Source organism: Mytilus galloprovincialis, chromosome 6 (assembly GCF_965363235.1).
Source record: "Mytilus galloprovincialis chromosome 6, xbMytGall1.hap1.1, whole genome shotgun sequence".
Lineage (NCBI taxonomy): Eukaryota > Metazoa > Mollusca > Bivalvia > Mytilida > Mytilidae > Mytilus > Mytilus galloprovincialis.
The window spans coordinates 74,738,355-74,755,295 of NC_134843.1; the positions used below are offsets into that span (position 1 = coordinate 74,738,355).

The 16,941-nt window shown below is 33.3% G+C and overlaps 1 protein-coding gene across 2 annotated transcripts in view; it reads right to left on the reverse strand.

Moving 5' to 3' along the window:
* Positions 1 to 1,377: 1,377 nt before the first annotated feature.
* The window catches only part of LOC143080324 (uncharacterized), a 213,538-nt gene continuing 197,974 nt past the window's right edge, over positions 1,378 to 16,941 (reverse strand). The window contains exons 3-7 of one of the 2 annotated variants that reach the window (XM_076256109.1): positions 6,362 to 6,438; positions 5,786 to 6,009; positions 5,110 to 5,204; positions 4,118 to 4,339; positions 1,378 to 1,773 (exon numbers count right to left, since the gene is read on the reverse strand). In XM_076256109.1, the coding sequence (XP_076112224.1) occupies positions 1,612 to 1,773; positions 4,118 to 4,339; positions 5,110 to 5,204; positions 5,786 to 6,009; positions 6,362 to 6,372 (714 nt within the window). In that variant the 5' untranslated portion in view covers positions 6,373 to 6,438 and the 3' untranslated portion in view covers positions 1,378 to 1,611. The remainder of the gene's footprint in view (positions 1,774 to 4,117; positions 4,340 to 5,109; positions 5,205 to 5,785; positions 6,010 to 6,361; positions 6,439 to 16,941) is intronic. The other variant, XM_076256107.1, reaches the window with a different exon arrangement.

The window sequence follows — 16,941 nt, forward strand, 5'->3', positions numbered from 1 at the left end:
TTTCATTACAGCGGGAGGTTTGGCATGCCACAAAACCAGGTTCAACCCACCATTTTTATCTTAAAATGCCCTGCATCAACTCCGGGAAATGGCCATTGTTATATCATTGTTCGATTCTGTGTGTGTTACATTTTGATGTTGTGTTTCTTTTGTGTCGTGGTTCTCTTATATTTGATGCGATTCTCTCGATTTTGGTTTATAGCTCGGATTTGTTTTTTTTTTCCCTATGGATTTATGAATTTCGAACAGCGGTATACTATTGTTGCCTTTGTTTACTGCCTCTATCGTCACACCTTCAATGAATTCTTTTCTATTTTTTTTCTAGTGGAAGGTTTCTTAATTTTTCTTATAACAGTTAGAGTATTGACAATTAATCTAGCTTTCAGTTTATCTGACTGTGTATGGCATATATTTTTTATTTATTTCTTCCCTGTTTTCAATCACATTACATGTCTCTGTTTCGATCAATCTTTTTTTTCAATCAAAGTTTTTGTCTGTTGGAACATTAAATTTGTTCACTCGTCATTTTAAACATTTTTTTTTTCACTTTTCTCATTGTTTAGCTACAGTTTCACTTTCGTCCATATTGGTACGATTTTTCTAGAAGTTGAAAACGGTTCTTCCGTTCTAATTTGAAGTCATGATTCGTTTTAATCTGAGTTTCCCTGTGTCAAATCTATCAATCCTGTTAGGTGTTGATGCTTTATAAAGTTTAAGATAAATATTTGCTGTGACAAGATGATGGTCACTTCCTATATCAGCGCCTCGCCTTACTCACGCGTCTTGTAAGGATCTTCGACGATTATCATTAATTGATACGTGGTCACGCTGGTTTGTATCTCTGTTTCTAGGTCATACCCAAGTCAGCATACCTCCATGTGTGGAAACAATGTTCCACCTATTACAAAATTGTTCAGCCAACAGAGGTTTACTAGATAGTCTCCGCTCTTGTTCATGGTTCCACATCCATGTTTCCTCATTATTCTATCAAATCACGGTTATTATGTCCTTTTTTTGCATTGAAATTTTCCATGGGGAATATTATGTCTTTTTTGTAGATGATTGTACCTTCTGTATTTGTCAAGTGTTTGCCACACCCTGTGCACATGCCATCACTTATTCCTAGTATGTGCAGCTTGTTTTCCCACATTTCTCTCAACACTAGCTTTTTTTCTGTCCCGTACAGGGAACGGACATGCCAAAATCCCATTTTAAGTTTAATTCTCATATTCAGGATACTTTTCATGTGACCAGCTTCCTGTTGGCCTATGCGAAATATTCTGCTGATATTCTAATGTTATGCGAAAAGGTGTTTTTTTCTAATCCTTGTTTCCGCAATCATGTACTGTTTTGAGAATTTTCAGGACAAGAATAAAAAACAATAACGAATATTTATTAAACGTAAAACTACAAAATCAATAACAAAAATTTAATACACAAATTATGTATTATAAAATGGTACAAAACAACCTCTGAACATGTGAGTCTCTCTTTGGGACAAACACACTAGTAGACTTTGGGTAGTTTACGAGACAAGTTATTCCCTTTTAAAAGTAAAATGTCAGTAGTTTTTATGATAAATGCAGAAATAAAAAACAGCGCTTCATTTTTTCACATAACTGCGCATTCTTCCTCTCCACCCTTTTTCCCTGGTGTCTTTTGTCCGTTCAAGGACTTCCCAAGTCCCATGAATAGTGATGACATTGTTCCTTGTAATGTTTCCATCATTCCCGGGATAAGTGTGTTAAAATCGGCCTCCTTGTAGAACTCTTTCTACAAAACAAAATATTTGAAAATTAACATTTATTCGTGTAGTTATGACAAAGATTTCCACAATTTCTTTTGACGATGGTTTAATGTTATTTGGAAATGGTCAATGGAAGATAACTCTTATCTATTTCAATGTCGCATCATCAATTTTCGATGAAATAAATATTTACATTTTATAAAGATGGTGTGGCAGTTGTTTTCCATTTGTTCCGTTTATTGATAACTTTTAATTTTGTCAGTTTTGGTGGACTTTTCCTTTTTAATTTAGCCTTGTAGTTCAGTTTTTTGGTTTTTTATTGAAAAGATTTATCAGTTTTAATAAATACTTTAATAAACTAGTCAACTTCTGTAATCCATCTGTAAGCTTAGTTTCAAACATTAAAAGAACACATTATAAATGTGCGAATAAAATTGAGAATGGAAATGGGGAATGTGCGAATAAAATTAAGAATGGAAATGGGGAATGTGCCAAAGAGACAACAACCCGACCATTGAAAAAAAACAACAGCAGAAGGTCACCAACAGGTCTTCAATGTAGCGAGAAATTCTCGCACCCGGAGGCATCCTTCAGCTGGCCCCTAAACAAATATATACTAGTTCAGTGATAATGAACGCCATACTAATTTCCAAATTGTACACAAGAAACTAAAATTAAAATAATACAAGACCAACAAAGGCCAGAGACTCCTGACTTGGGACAGTCGCAAAAATGCGGCGGGGTTAAACATGTTTGTGAGATCTCAACCCTCCCCCTATACCTCTAGCCAATGTAGAAAAGTAAACGCATAACAATACGCAAATTAAAATTCAGTCCAAGAGAAGTCCGAGTCTGATGTCAGAAGATGTAACCAAAGAAAATAAACAAAATGACAATAATACATAAATAACAACAGACTACTAGCAGTTAACTGACATGCCAGCTCCAGACTTCAATTAAACTGACTGAAAGATTATGATTTCATCATATGAACATCAGCCACAATCCTTCCCGTTAGGGGTTTAGTATCATACCATCATAACATATATGAGAAGAACATAACCTGTGTCATGCCAACAACTGGGTTTTGAATAAATGTGTTTAGTTCCGATGCAAAGACCCTATAAGTGAATCAATATTAACGCCAAAATATGCAATCTTTAATGACCTGACAACAGTATCGTAACTATATCCCTTCTTAATAAGTCTATTCAAAGGTTTTGTTAGTTTTTGAGGTGAATACTGACACCTTTGTGCTTTATAAAGAATATTTCCATAAAAAATTGGATGTGAAATACCTGAACGTATAAGAAGTCTGCATGTTGAGCTATATTTACGAATGATGTCCTTATACCGATGATAAAATTTAGTAAATGTTTTAACTAGTTTGTGATATCGAAAACCCTGGTGTAATAATTTTTCAGTAATACATAAATTTCTCTCGTTAAAATCTAAAACATTGTTACATACACGAGCGAATCGTACAAGTTGAGATATATAAACACCGTAAGATGGTGACAACGGAACGTCACCATCTAAAAATGGATAATTAACGATAGGAAATGAAAAATCATCTCTTTTATCATAAATTTTAGTATTCAGCTTTCCGTTAGTGATATAGATATCAAGATCGAGGAAGGGACAGTGGTCATTGTTAGTATTAGCTTTATTTAAAGTAAGTTCAGCAGGATAAATTTCTTTAATATACATACTGAAGTCGTCATTATTGAGAGCCAAAATATCATCCAAATATCTAAAAGTATTATTAAATTTGTTGATCAGATGTTGTTTCGATGGGTCTTTGCTTATTTTTGTCATTAATTGTAACTCATAGCAATACAAAAACAGGTCCGCAATAAGTGGTGCACAGTTAGTTAGAAGCACTTTTCTGGATTTACTTTCATCAGGATCGTTCAAAGCCAAATATTTTAAAACAAATGATGAATAAAGCTAACAACAAAAAATGCCCAATTCATATATTATCATCTTTTCTTGTATTACGTCAGGATAATGACCGGTGCTTTCCACTCGTTTGATGTGTTTTAATTTTGATATATGATACTGGATTTCCATTTTCAATTTCTTAGAGTTCGGTATTTTTGTTGTTTTCCTTTCTGACAAAGGGATTTGAAACCTTATTCATCAAATAATTTCTAAATTTATCTGCGAAAAATTTAAGGACAGTTTCATTAAAATCATGTCCGAAGCACTGCTAACTAATGGTACCCTATAAACAGTTGGAGAGGTAGCGCTATATTACCAAAAAAGGACATTTAAATAATAGCGCCAAAATATATCTAATGTCAAATTGACTGAGGAGTTTCATTTGCTCAATATAATTTGTTTATGGTATGTATTTATTTTACTTACAGATTTTTTTTCAACTTCGGGGGGCAAATCTCCTAGTTCATCGAATGCAGCATTGAGTTCTAAAATTTTCATTTTTCTTGCTTCTGAGATTTTATGAGTTTCACCTTCTTTCTCTTCGTCATCCAACCTTAATATGTGTTTCATGACCTCTAACTGTTTTTCTCTTCTTCTTGTTTCTTTCGTACTAATTGTGTGTCTGTTTTCTGCGATCCATTCTTCGAGCTGAAAAAAGGTTAACATAAAGTTAGCATTGAAATATTGTTGTATAACTTAGATCCAGAAGGTCCTGGTTATATAGTTTGCAATTTTTATTCCTATCTGAAAATGATATGAAGATATGGCATTATAAGCTGTTGACAAAGTTCAAAATAGACAGAAATTAAAGCAGCTTACTCAGAATTTTGTCTTACATTTTTATTTCATATATTTATGAAATATTCTATATTTATTTGCGAAGCAAGTAAAACTACCTTCTTACATTGGGAAATACCCTTATGCTATTACTTGATTTGTGTATAACATAACAATTTTCAAGTTCAATATATCAGTGTAATATTATGCCATTACAAAAACTTAGAAGCCTGTATAACCATTGGAAACTAAAAATACCTCACGTAGGGTTTTAAAGAGGTTCGTAGTTAGCAGTACAAAATTCCAGTGCTTTTATTCCTACTCGAACTACTTTGTAAAACCTATCTATCAAGAGTTATCGTTATTTGTTCTTGTCCTGCAAATGCTCGTAATATTTTCGATTGGAAGTCAAGCAAACAACTAACAATCAATCTTTTGCGATTGTTTTTGGATTCAAAATCAAAAAATCAAAGTTGGTATTTACTGATTGTCTTTTATATAATTCAAAATAAATGTATTAAAAAAAACAAGTTTGAGCAAAAAATAATGATTATTTTCATGATAAATCTGACCTCAAAGGGATTCCAAAAAGCAAGAAAACAGTTATATGTGAAATTAAATGAAAAATTGTATCATCTTACTGCTTCTGCATTAGCTTTGGTTGGTGCGTACATCAAATTCTTATTGACCATACTGGTCATCATGGGAATAATTTCTGGAGGTGTGTCTTTGTCCACTGAAACAAAAGAATAGTTAAAAGAAAGAATTTTGAAAATTGGCGAAACGCAGAACTTCGAGAAAGATCGGAGATCCGACAACCTTGCTTCGGAAGTTGGCCTAGATATGACTTTGGAATTGAAGGACATGCATCACATTACAGGAGATATTCTTACCTCGTCATTTAAAACTTACTCTCAATCTGTTTTGGAGTTATGCAATATCATTTGTATTTACTCTCATGTTTGCTTAGAACTGAATTAGAAATGGAATCGGTAACTTTTCTCATATTAGCAATTATTTTCAATCTGTTGTGAAGATATACAATATCATTTGTTTTAAAAATAGTAAATTATATTATGCTGTTTATTTTCTATTTGAAATATTTTATCCTTGGTTTTGTTCATTTTTGAAGGTCATACATTGTACTGTAATAGTTCTTTGGTCCGGTGAAACATTTTGTCGTCGGTTCCAGTAATGCATATTGGATGTCAAAAAGTCGTGATATTTCTTTTTATGAAGAGATGAAATAAACGCTACATGTTCATGAACGACCTATAACAGATGTTTATGGTAACGGTAATGGATGGAATTTTGTACCTTTAGGTTTGCTTCCAGGCGTTGTAGTCAGATTTACTTTTCCGTTAGGTCCTACTAAACCATCAAAAAGTTTGCTAAAATCACCGTTGAAATCTTCATCAGAGTCTTCCGAATCCTCTTTTTCTTGACTCTTTTTCTCATCATCGATCATCACTGAGCAGATGCTTGTCTTGGAATATTTTGTATGCTCCAGCTGTTGTTTTATTTGTCCTCGAAAATGATGGCTACAATTGAATGTAGAATGAAATAAATGAACGATATAGACAACTATGTGTAAGTTTTTCAATATTGTACAATATTATAAAGGTTACACACTATTTTTTTAGACAAACGACTTTACCTAATCTTTTTAACAAAAAGAATTTGACTTTAAAACATTATTGAAAAAGATATTACAACTTGACCTTCTACCATTTAGAGCTTTAAATTCTTTGTAAATTCGAAAGTCCGATCAAAATGCATATGCGAGCTATCAATATTCATTATAACTCATTTTGTATCAAAAACAGGTGACGTTGTAACAATTCAGTAACATTGTGTTGCTCGTTCTGAAAACGTACATATTTAAATACTTACATTCTCGGCATTCTCGAACGCCATTTTCTGCCATTTCCTTATCCGTTTAATTTGTTCTTTAGATAGTCTTAGATGATCTGAAAAGGAATAGCAATTGTTTCTGTATTAATTTTATCGAGAAAAATAAAAACAATATTATGGGTACTGGTGTATCATATTAAATCCTTTTTCTTTTAATTTTACAATTATCCAAATTCTAAACGTTATTGAGTATGTATGGCACGCCTTTATTATATTAATTCAATTTCGAGATATCTTATTTAGTTAAATAAGATATCTTATAAACTAATTGAGATATCTTATAAACTTTTAGAGATATCTTATATATTAATTGAGATATCTGATTTATTAAATAAGATATCTTATATATTTAATAAGATATCTTATTAAAATGTTTATAAAGATATCTTATTAAATATATAAGATATCTTAATTAAAATATAAGATATCTCTATTAATTTATAAGATATCTTATTAACTATATAAGATATCTTTTATATAGTTTATAATAGAGATATCTTATTTACTTAATAAGATATCTCCATAAGTTAATAAGATATCTCTATTAGTTTATAAGATATCTCTATTAATTAATAAGATATCTCTATTAGTTTATAAGATATCTCTATTAATTAATAAGATATCTTATAAAGTATGTATTTAAAAGATATCTTTATAAAGAAGTAATATATCTTATATACTTTATAAGATATCTTATTAATTAATAGAGATATCTTATTAACTTATAGAGATATCTTATAAACTAATAGAGATATCTTATAAACTAATAGAGATATCTTATTTACTTTCAAATTAAATAAGATATCTTATAAAAATTAAAGATATCTTAATACTTAATAAGATATCTTGTTAAATAAATAAGATATCTTCAAATTTGAATAAATATAAAAACGGCGTGCCATAAGTATGTACTGTATATACCATGGTTCTTTGAAGTTAACATACTTTAACAAACGAATCCGAAGGATGAGTTTGATTAAATATGTTAATGAGTAAGACACATGGTATATAAAACTGGTAATATAAATAAAAAGATTGACTTGAACTAACATAATAAACCGTTTTATCCAATGAGATGGAAGCTCGTGAAAGTCAGCTATGCGCCCTGTGTATGATCGGGTGGCTGCTTTAACAACTATTATTATTATTATTATTATTATTATTATTATTATTATTATTATTATTATTATTATTATTATTATTATTATATATAGAAAAGAAATATTCATTTGACCATGTAGGTCAAATTTTCGAAATGTTCCGTAACATGATGCAGACAATTCGGACACCTTACACTCCTCAATTTCAGAATCGACTAAGCTCTCCATCATTATCTTCGATTCTTCATCAGGGTACTTATATTACAAACATGCTTTAAATAATGATTGAAAGGTTTTAAACATCACTCGCAAAAGGTGTTTCTCCAGTTTTTCAAGGCTTGGTAAACATTTTCGGAATTTTGCTTTGACCGATGCAGACGATTTGCACACATAATTACACCCTTCAATTTGAGAATTGACTAAGCTGTCCGTCATGGAATTTATATTTAATCATTAATTCTCCATCGGGGCTGTATAGCTAGTAATGCCCGCGTCACACTGTCCCGATTTTTATATACGATGGACACCCGAGTGCGAAAATTGTAAGTTCGTACGAAGTTGGTCCCGATCTCGTTAAAATACCCAAAAGTGACCGAAGCAAGTACGATGAATAACGAAGTCTATACGAGGGTGCCGAAAGTATATACGATAGCAAAAGATGGACATACGAAGGTTAACCGAAGACGGTATTTAAGCTTCATATCTCAGCCGAAGCCTACAAGATGGATCACGAAGGCTACACGATGGATTACGATGATGGCGCGATGGCCCTACGATGTCTGTACAGCTAACGATGCATTTAAATTATATGCCGAAGCCATCACGCGTTTTAAATTGTTTGATCAATATTGAATATACATTATATTGTACATTTAATTTTTGGTTTAATCATAAGACGGAAGACCGTGGGTATTTCCAGTTACTGAATAATTTGGTTGATTTCTAAAAAAATAGTTTATGTATCAAATATGCGTATTCAATTTACCATTTTCTGCATGTGTCATATACAAATATAGTGTCCATATTTGTCCCCAATATGTTACATACGAGCATTGCCTTGTTTGAACTGTAAAATGTGTGCACTAGTCTGAATAATCACCCATAAGTATGCCCATGTTTACTGGTCTATCTTAAAGGTAAGGTAATGGGTTCGTTGGTCCCTTTTATTCAAAAGGAAAGGAAGGATGTGGGAAAAGCAACAAATGCGGCAAAATATGACACATAGAAAACAAAATGTTTATGGAGTAAACATTCGTGTGACAACAACTCAGACGATACATAAAAAATCAGAATAATGAAGAAAAAGTTGGTTTCCCTATATACGTGTACCTGCAGTGGGGTGTTGCTAAACGGCGGAAACGGAAAACGGAACGGAATACGGAACGGAAACGGAAACGGAAAACGGAAACAGAAAGAAATATTTTTTCTTCTTTTTGGTTATTTTATCTACATAGGCATGTTTTATATAGTACTACACATGTTCACAAGAAAAAAACCCAGAGGAATGCATTTAAAATAAAAGATTTCAAAGCATAAAGTATTGAAATAATTACCAGGAGATGATGAGACTATGTTTTTTGAAATATTTGATAAGGTCATGCGTACGTCGTTCATGCGATTCAGGATAGTCTGTTCGACTTTTCTTTAAAAACAAAGTTTGATCAATGTCAAAAAGATAGCAACCCAACAACACAAAAAAACCCTCTTTAGGCCTAAAAAAGACTCGATTCTATAAATAGGTTGTGAAGTGATAAACTTTTGGGGAAATCCTTTGCATCATTTTTTTCTATGTTTCTTTTTTAAATGCCTTGAATCAAGATTAGTGATGTGGTGTATCTTGTTGCGTTGTTCTGCATTGGTGATTTTCGTTGTATTTTTTCTTGTATAATGGAAAGAAAACGTTAAAGAATCCTAATAGAACAATGATGTCTGGACAAAATCCGATATGAAAACCAGGAAACTAGAATAGAAACTTGTATATACTTTATTTTAATGAAAAAAAATTACAAAATCTCTCACTATTCAAAGCCTTTCTCACCCTTTCATAATACTCAGAGATTTGTATAGTTATTCCTTGCAATACTGCTGTATTTACATAGGAAAAGCATTATATCTCCTAGAATTGAAATCAATAAATACGAATTGATGTGTAGAGAGTGACAAACAATTAGTAGCCTACATGGATATGTGACTATTTGCACAGTGTCGTCACCAAGTTAGTCGTAGTCATGTCCTAAGGTTTTCAACATCAAATTGTCCACCATATGCAACTATTCCAGTCGTAATTACGTTCGATAACTCTGCATATTACTGGTTTAATTAGGATGTAAAATTTACTGGTTCCCCTATGAATGATTTAAAGAAAAATGAAAAATATAGTTATTTCACCTCGGTTAATTATAATATCCATTGGAGGTCTTTTTTTATGAATATAAAATAATATCGTAATGAATTTCATTGAGAATCGGACACCACTAATTAATCTACATAGGTATTGTCAAAACTTACATATCGTGATCAGGTGCCATATTTGTTTTCTTTGATCACGTCGATGTTATGACTAAATTATCTCCTTAATCTACCTAGTATGTCTTTGGCCATCATTATAGTTACAATAACGTGTCATATTTAATTGCAATATAAACAGTGAACTTAAATTATATTATTTGCATGGACAAAATAAGTGTCGAACATCGTCTACGTTTGAAAATTATTTGGTCGCCATTTTTTTCAAAATAATATAAACAAAAAAAAACAAAAACAGCATGTATCAGCTATACCTAAAAGAACAAATGTTTGATTATAGATGCTGAAGACAATGACTTAAAACGCGAGCATTCAAAGTTATTTGATTTTCAATGTAACAATCTTACAAAATATATTTTTACCAAGTCGGCCCACGCTGTCAATGTGGTCGCCATTTTGAAAAATAATACCAGATTTTCTGAAAATATCTAATTTTCAAATCAATTTGGAAGGGACATAATAAAAAATTAAACTATTGCACCTACGATATTTCAAATATTTATGAATATAGTAATAAGAACATATTCCCACAATTATTCCATCTGTTTTGTTTAAATCGCAATTTTATGTTTTACAAGACAGAAAATCAAATATTTATCGGAGTTGTATCGAGGCAACAAGACAAATTTTCAAAAGCATTTGGAAGGGAGAAGACCAAAAATTAAACTGTTCCAAAAGGCATAAATATCTTTCTAAATATATGAGGAATTAATATATATTCCCATTCTTTTTGTATCATGAACTCAAAGTAATTTATTTTATCGATTCCTGAAAGCCCCTGTGCATTTCTATATATTTTACTTGGGCTTGATACGGGTGATGTGTGACGTCACGAAAGTCACGTGATGACTGCTATAGTTGGATATGGCTGCTTTAAATATCATGTCGCTTAATTCTTTTCTTAAAATTCAAAGCCGTAAATTTTGTTTCATAATATTAAAATTGAAAATAGTTTCACTCATTCAGTATGCTGTTTTCCTATAGTATAAACTAAAGGCTGAGCAACACGAACTCCACCAAAAACTTAGGGTGATACCAGTTGCTCCGGAAGGGTAAAAAGATCCGGCTTCACATTGACACCCGTTAACATCGACATGTATTTATATTCATTCACACAAACGGAATATTGAAACTTGAAAGTTACTTTTATTAATATTGGTAGTCTTTAATGATTTTAGTGCTATGTCAAGACAACTGAAAACTCGTTCTGTTATGACGGAAATTATACTTTATTTTACACTATGTATCCGGTCGTTTGGATGTTTCTTTACTGGCCATACACCCGATTTTCCAAGATATCGCTGATATCATTTACTAAATTACACACCTGACCCAGAACAGTTCATTGAGATACCCCAGAATCAACGGCCTGTTGGACCTGTTTGATGTTGTTCAACGACTTTTCGCTTGCGTAAGCATAGGAATGAGTAAATCCAATATTGTGTTTTACCTGGTTTCCTGTAACTGTTTAATTTTGATTTAATAGTTTATACGGGGCTTAATCAAAATATGCAATACATATAACAGTGGCGGATCCAGAAATTTTCATAAGTGGGGGCCCACTGACTGACCTAAGAGGGGGCCCGCTCCAGTCACGCTTCAATGATTCCCTATATAAGCAACCAATTTTTTTCCAAAAAGGGGGGGGGGGGGGCGGGCCCCCTGGGATCCCCCCCTAAATCCGCCTCTGTATAATCCTTAACGATTTTTTTGGCGCAATCCTTGATGACAGCATGTATAGTTGCAACTGCGACATTTACGTAAATATATAAAAAGAAGATGTGGTATTATTGCCAATGAGACAATTCTCCACAAGGGACCAAAATGACACAGAAATTAACAACTATAAGTCACCGTACGGCCTTCAACAATGAGCAAAGCCCATACCGCATAGTCAGCTATAAAAGGCCCCGAAATGACAATGTAAAACAATTCAAACAAGAAAACTAACGGCCTTATTTATATAAAAAAAATTAACGAAAATCAAATATGTAAAACATAAACAAACAACCACTGAATTATAGGCTCCCAGCATGACTTCGGGGACAGGCACATACATACATAATGTGGCGGGGTCAAACATGTTAGCCGGACCCCATCCCCCCTAACCTAGGATAGTGGTATAACAGAACAACATAAGAACGAATGATAAAAATCAGTTGAAAAAGCTGTCTATTAAAAAACGCTATGAATAACCAAAACCTGATGTGAAAAACATGTCTAATCTTACATCGGACTCGAACTTCTTTTAAAATTAGTGTTAACGTGTGTATCGCTTCATATGTGTTTCTTTATTCTACGTTGGCTAGAGGTGTAGGGAAGGGTTGGGATCTCACAAAACATGTTTAACCCCGCCGAATTTTTTATCCTGTCCTAAGTCAGGAACCTCTGGCTTTTTTTAGTCTTGTATATTTTCAAAATTTAATCTCATTTGTATGTTTTTGGAGTTTAGTGTGAAGCCCATTCTCAATGAACTAGTACACAATTTTATTTAGGGTCCAGCTGATACCACCTCCGGGTGCGGGAATTTTTCACTGTGTTGAAGACCCATTGGTTGCCTTCGGATGTTGTCTGCTCTTTGGTCGGGTTGTTGTCTCTTTGACATATTCCCCGTTTTTATTCTCATTGTATTAGAATGTTGAGCTCTACATAATGTCCATTCACGTCAAAACGGTCAAATGACTTTTAATAGGAGTTATCGACCTTATATGACGAATTTTCTCACTTGCATGTTCGCCTGTTATACTTTTAATAGCAAAAATTACCATCAATACAAGATCTATTGATATTCACAGTACTTTATTAACCCCCTTAAATTCCGTCTATATAAAAATTTCTTTCCGTTTCCGTTCCGTTTTCCGTTTCCGCCGTTTAGCAACACCCCCTGCAGTGTTGGTATACGAGGCGCGTTTATGATTTTTATTATGTTATTTGATATGAAAAATTGACAAAAAATAATATTTTATTTGTAAAAGTAAATCCTGAGCCTGTAATACCTGCTCTTCTTGTTCCATTTGAATTAGTAGAAACAACGCTGTCGCCTTTCTTGTTCTCATAGAATCATATGATATGAGGTCCATGTTTTGTGAACGTCTTTCTTAACTGTCGCATTAGACTGACCAGTGCATATCGCGCATGGCACTTTAAATGTATTTAAGCGCGAAAATTAACTTACATTTAGCTGGATTTATTGTCGTCGTAGTTCCATCTTGTCACCTTCGTACTTTTATTGGATGGCTTCACGACAGGATTACGAAGTCTTCACGAAGTCGTGTTGCCATCGTAAGGCCTTCGGTTATCTTCGTGATTCATTCGTGTAGACTTCGTAATGTCAAAACAACCCGATGGAAACGATGGAAACACGAATGCAATACGATGTTCAAAGATGCATTCCCGGTTACATTACGATGGTGAGGATGGTGATACGAACTCAATACGAACCCTAAACATCGGACGCACCTTCGGGGATTTTTTAACATGTTAAAAAAGGAGTAGGTCCAGTAAGACCTCTTTTTGGCCCCAAAATATAGCAGTTTTACAATTTTTTTAAAATGTAAACTTTTAGTTATTTATTGGACAGTAGAATGCTTCTGCTACATAAATATGGCCTGTTTTTGACAATACAAAGCACATATATCGGGTACTAGCACCGTTAAGTCATGCTAAATAACTGAAATCTAAACTATTCTAGCATTTTAGTTAAATTTTAGACGGTTTTCGTGTGAAACGAAAGTGGCCGCATTCGTGTTCATCCTTTATATTAAAATGTTAGTTGTATTTGATGATAATACATAACATATATAAAGGTTGAGGATGAACACGGATGCGGCCACTTTCATTTTTGACAAAAACCATCTGAAAAATGACATTTTTCAGCGTCATTTTTCAGCAAATTTGGTAGATTTTTCCTATTAGAGCTGGAATCGGATCGTTTTTAATGACTAAATCAGTTAAAATTTTCTACATAAACTAATTGATTCAAATGAAATAGACACTTAAGTGTTTAAAAAGTGGTCAAAATCTTTCGTCAGATGAACCTGAAATTTGGGGCCAAAATCGGTCCTTACCGGACCTACTCCTTTAGAACCCTTCCCGAAGTTGTCCCCGAAGGCTAGAAAAAGTGGCCGATGGTTCTATGATGGTTAAAGATGGCTCTACGAATAGCCCGATCTGGATACGATCAGTCCCGATTTTAAAAATTTCCATAATCGTGTTGCCATCGGCGTAAAAATCGGGACAGTGTGACGCGGGCATAAAGGTAGTTAAAAACTTCAATCGATGCGTCATCCTCAGGGTACTTATATTAAAAACATGCTTTAAATAGGCTTCCAGTTCTGTAAAACATATCATTTGATTTATTATGATGATAATATTTGTATTTTTCAAAATACCCCTTCACCATCTATTAGACCAGTCTGTATATTATGAGACAATCTGGCCGATCGAAGGTTTTAGAGGTCACATAGCAATACGAAATACATGTACCATTGGTACGAAAATTTGTTGTACCCTCGAGGTGGTACCTGTTTGATTATTTTTTTTATTTGGCATCCGATGGTTTGCTTTAAATTCTGTTGTACCCTCGATGTTGTACCTATTTGAATCATTTTTTTTAATTGGCATTTGCTTCATAAAATTCGCAGTACGTTTAAGATATATTCATATATTTAAGTTTTTTTTTTCAACTGACTAAAGCCAGTAAAATTTCCTATTTAACTTGAAATAAGGTTTCTTGACTGAAAGTTGAGGGGTGTTGTGTTTATAAATGATTTTTGAATTATATCATAAAATGAAAATGAATAAATGTTCATGCCCGTTCAAATATTTCAGTGGCGGACATCTTTCAAAAAAATGGGTCGCAGCTTCAATCATGGAATAACATGAAAATGAATATGTTGTACTATAGCTTAAGCTCTGCCTTCCTTTCTTTAGATTCTAGTTGAGTTGCATATTTTGTTAACAAAGTATGGTACAACATCAAATTGCATATAATATACCATGGTTTCACGCAACACACTTTTTAAGCAAATTATTTCATTAAAACATCAAAAGAAAAAATGCAATTTATCTTACAACATTTTTTTATCACAACATGTCCTCCGACTTTATACAAGCAAAACATATGTTTTAAATAACTATTAAATAAGATTAAAAGGATTAAGGCTGTTGAAATATAAGGCTAATTGACCTTGATTTTGATTTTTAATGGAAAAAAAAGATGCATTTAAAAATAGAATGTCTCTTTTTGTAATTGTATTCGGGGTGTTAAAGCGTTGACTGAAGAACATTTTGTATGAGGCGCGGTCATCCTTATAATGTAAGCTTGATGAACGCTTTTACAGCAAAAATAACCATTCCTCAACATAGAGGCCCTCAGGGAGTGTTGAGTGCTAACAAACATTATAAATAAGAAGATGTGGTATGAGTGCCAAACGAGTACGGCCTTCAACATGGATCCTTGGCTCCTACCGAACTGAAAGCTATAAAGGACCACAACATGAATATAGTAAGTGTGAGACAACAACCGGACCAAAGAGCCAAAATAAAAACCAAACCCGAAGGCCACCAACGAGTGTTCAAGAACCCTATATCACGTAATTGTATCCGCGTCATTCTTAACTTTGAAAGGAAATAAACAAAAGTAAAGTACATCTTTGATAAGCACATTGCTGAGTCATCACAGATGAATAAATTAGTATGTTTCTGCATAAAATGAGTAAAATATAACATTTTTTTTATATTGACATCTTTCATGTCTTATGGAAAGATTTGAACTTATTCCATATGGTCGATCACAAGGATCTTCATGTGATCAAAATCTTTCAGATTGTGACCTGGTAACCTGAAGTGTTGTCTGACAGGAATGTACGGTTTTTTTGTGAGGTCACTCCTGTGGCCATTAAGGCGTTTGTGAAATGGCTGCATAGATTCACCAACATATTGGAGACCACATAAGGGACACTCAAGAACGTAAATCACGTTTGAGCTTTTGCAGTTGACATTGCAGAAGATCTTGTATGTCATTTCTGTGGTCTTACTGTGAAATGTTGATGAATGCTGCAATTTGTTGCAACATTTGCAGCGCTTATCCCCACAAGGCTGGCAATTACCTACAGTATGGTTAGGTTTGGAAAGGTCAGCACGGACAAGTATATTTCTCTTTATTATCGATACGTCCAAAACATTGGTGCCGTGACAAAAACAGAAGAATACGAAAGATGAGTACCGCGACAACGAAGATGAAGACCAGACGAGCTGGACATCGGGGAGTTCTTACAAAGTTGCTAAAGAAAGTGGAACCGAGTTCCGAGGAACTTTTGCAGGAATATGACGTTAGCGAACTTTCTACCATTCGAGGACTTATTGTTAAGAAACAGGAAACGATCGATCAACTGAACGAGAAGATTGTGGAGGAACTATCAGAAGAGGAAGTGAGCGAAGAAATAGAGGAAGCCGACAGATACACGTATGACATAGAAATGGCAGTAACCAAACTTTCAAAAATCAAAAGTAATTGTATTTTGTTTTGTGTTTTTTATTTTTGGGAGATCCAATCAGATCACTTACATCTTTATTTCTTAAGTATGACAGAATATTCGGTGAATGCATTATTGTTTATTAAATACCTTTTTGTTTTTTGAGTGCCAGGAATATTTGTGATTACTCCCCTTGACAATCGGCCCTACATAAGTTGTTTTTTTCGAGAGAACGTCATAGACGTAATTATTATACAACGTCATAAACGTCAATGGGATTTTAAATTTGTTCTGCGGAGAGGCATTTTCCAGACAAGAAGACGGATAGATAGAGCTGACTTGTTGACGATTTAAACATGCAAACAGATATCTGACAGTTCGAAAACTATGCATTTGTTTGTTTTTGTACTTTCTTCGTTTTAGATTGTGTACTTCTTCACCCTTTTGAGTTTGAAAG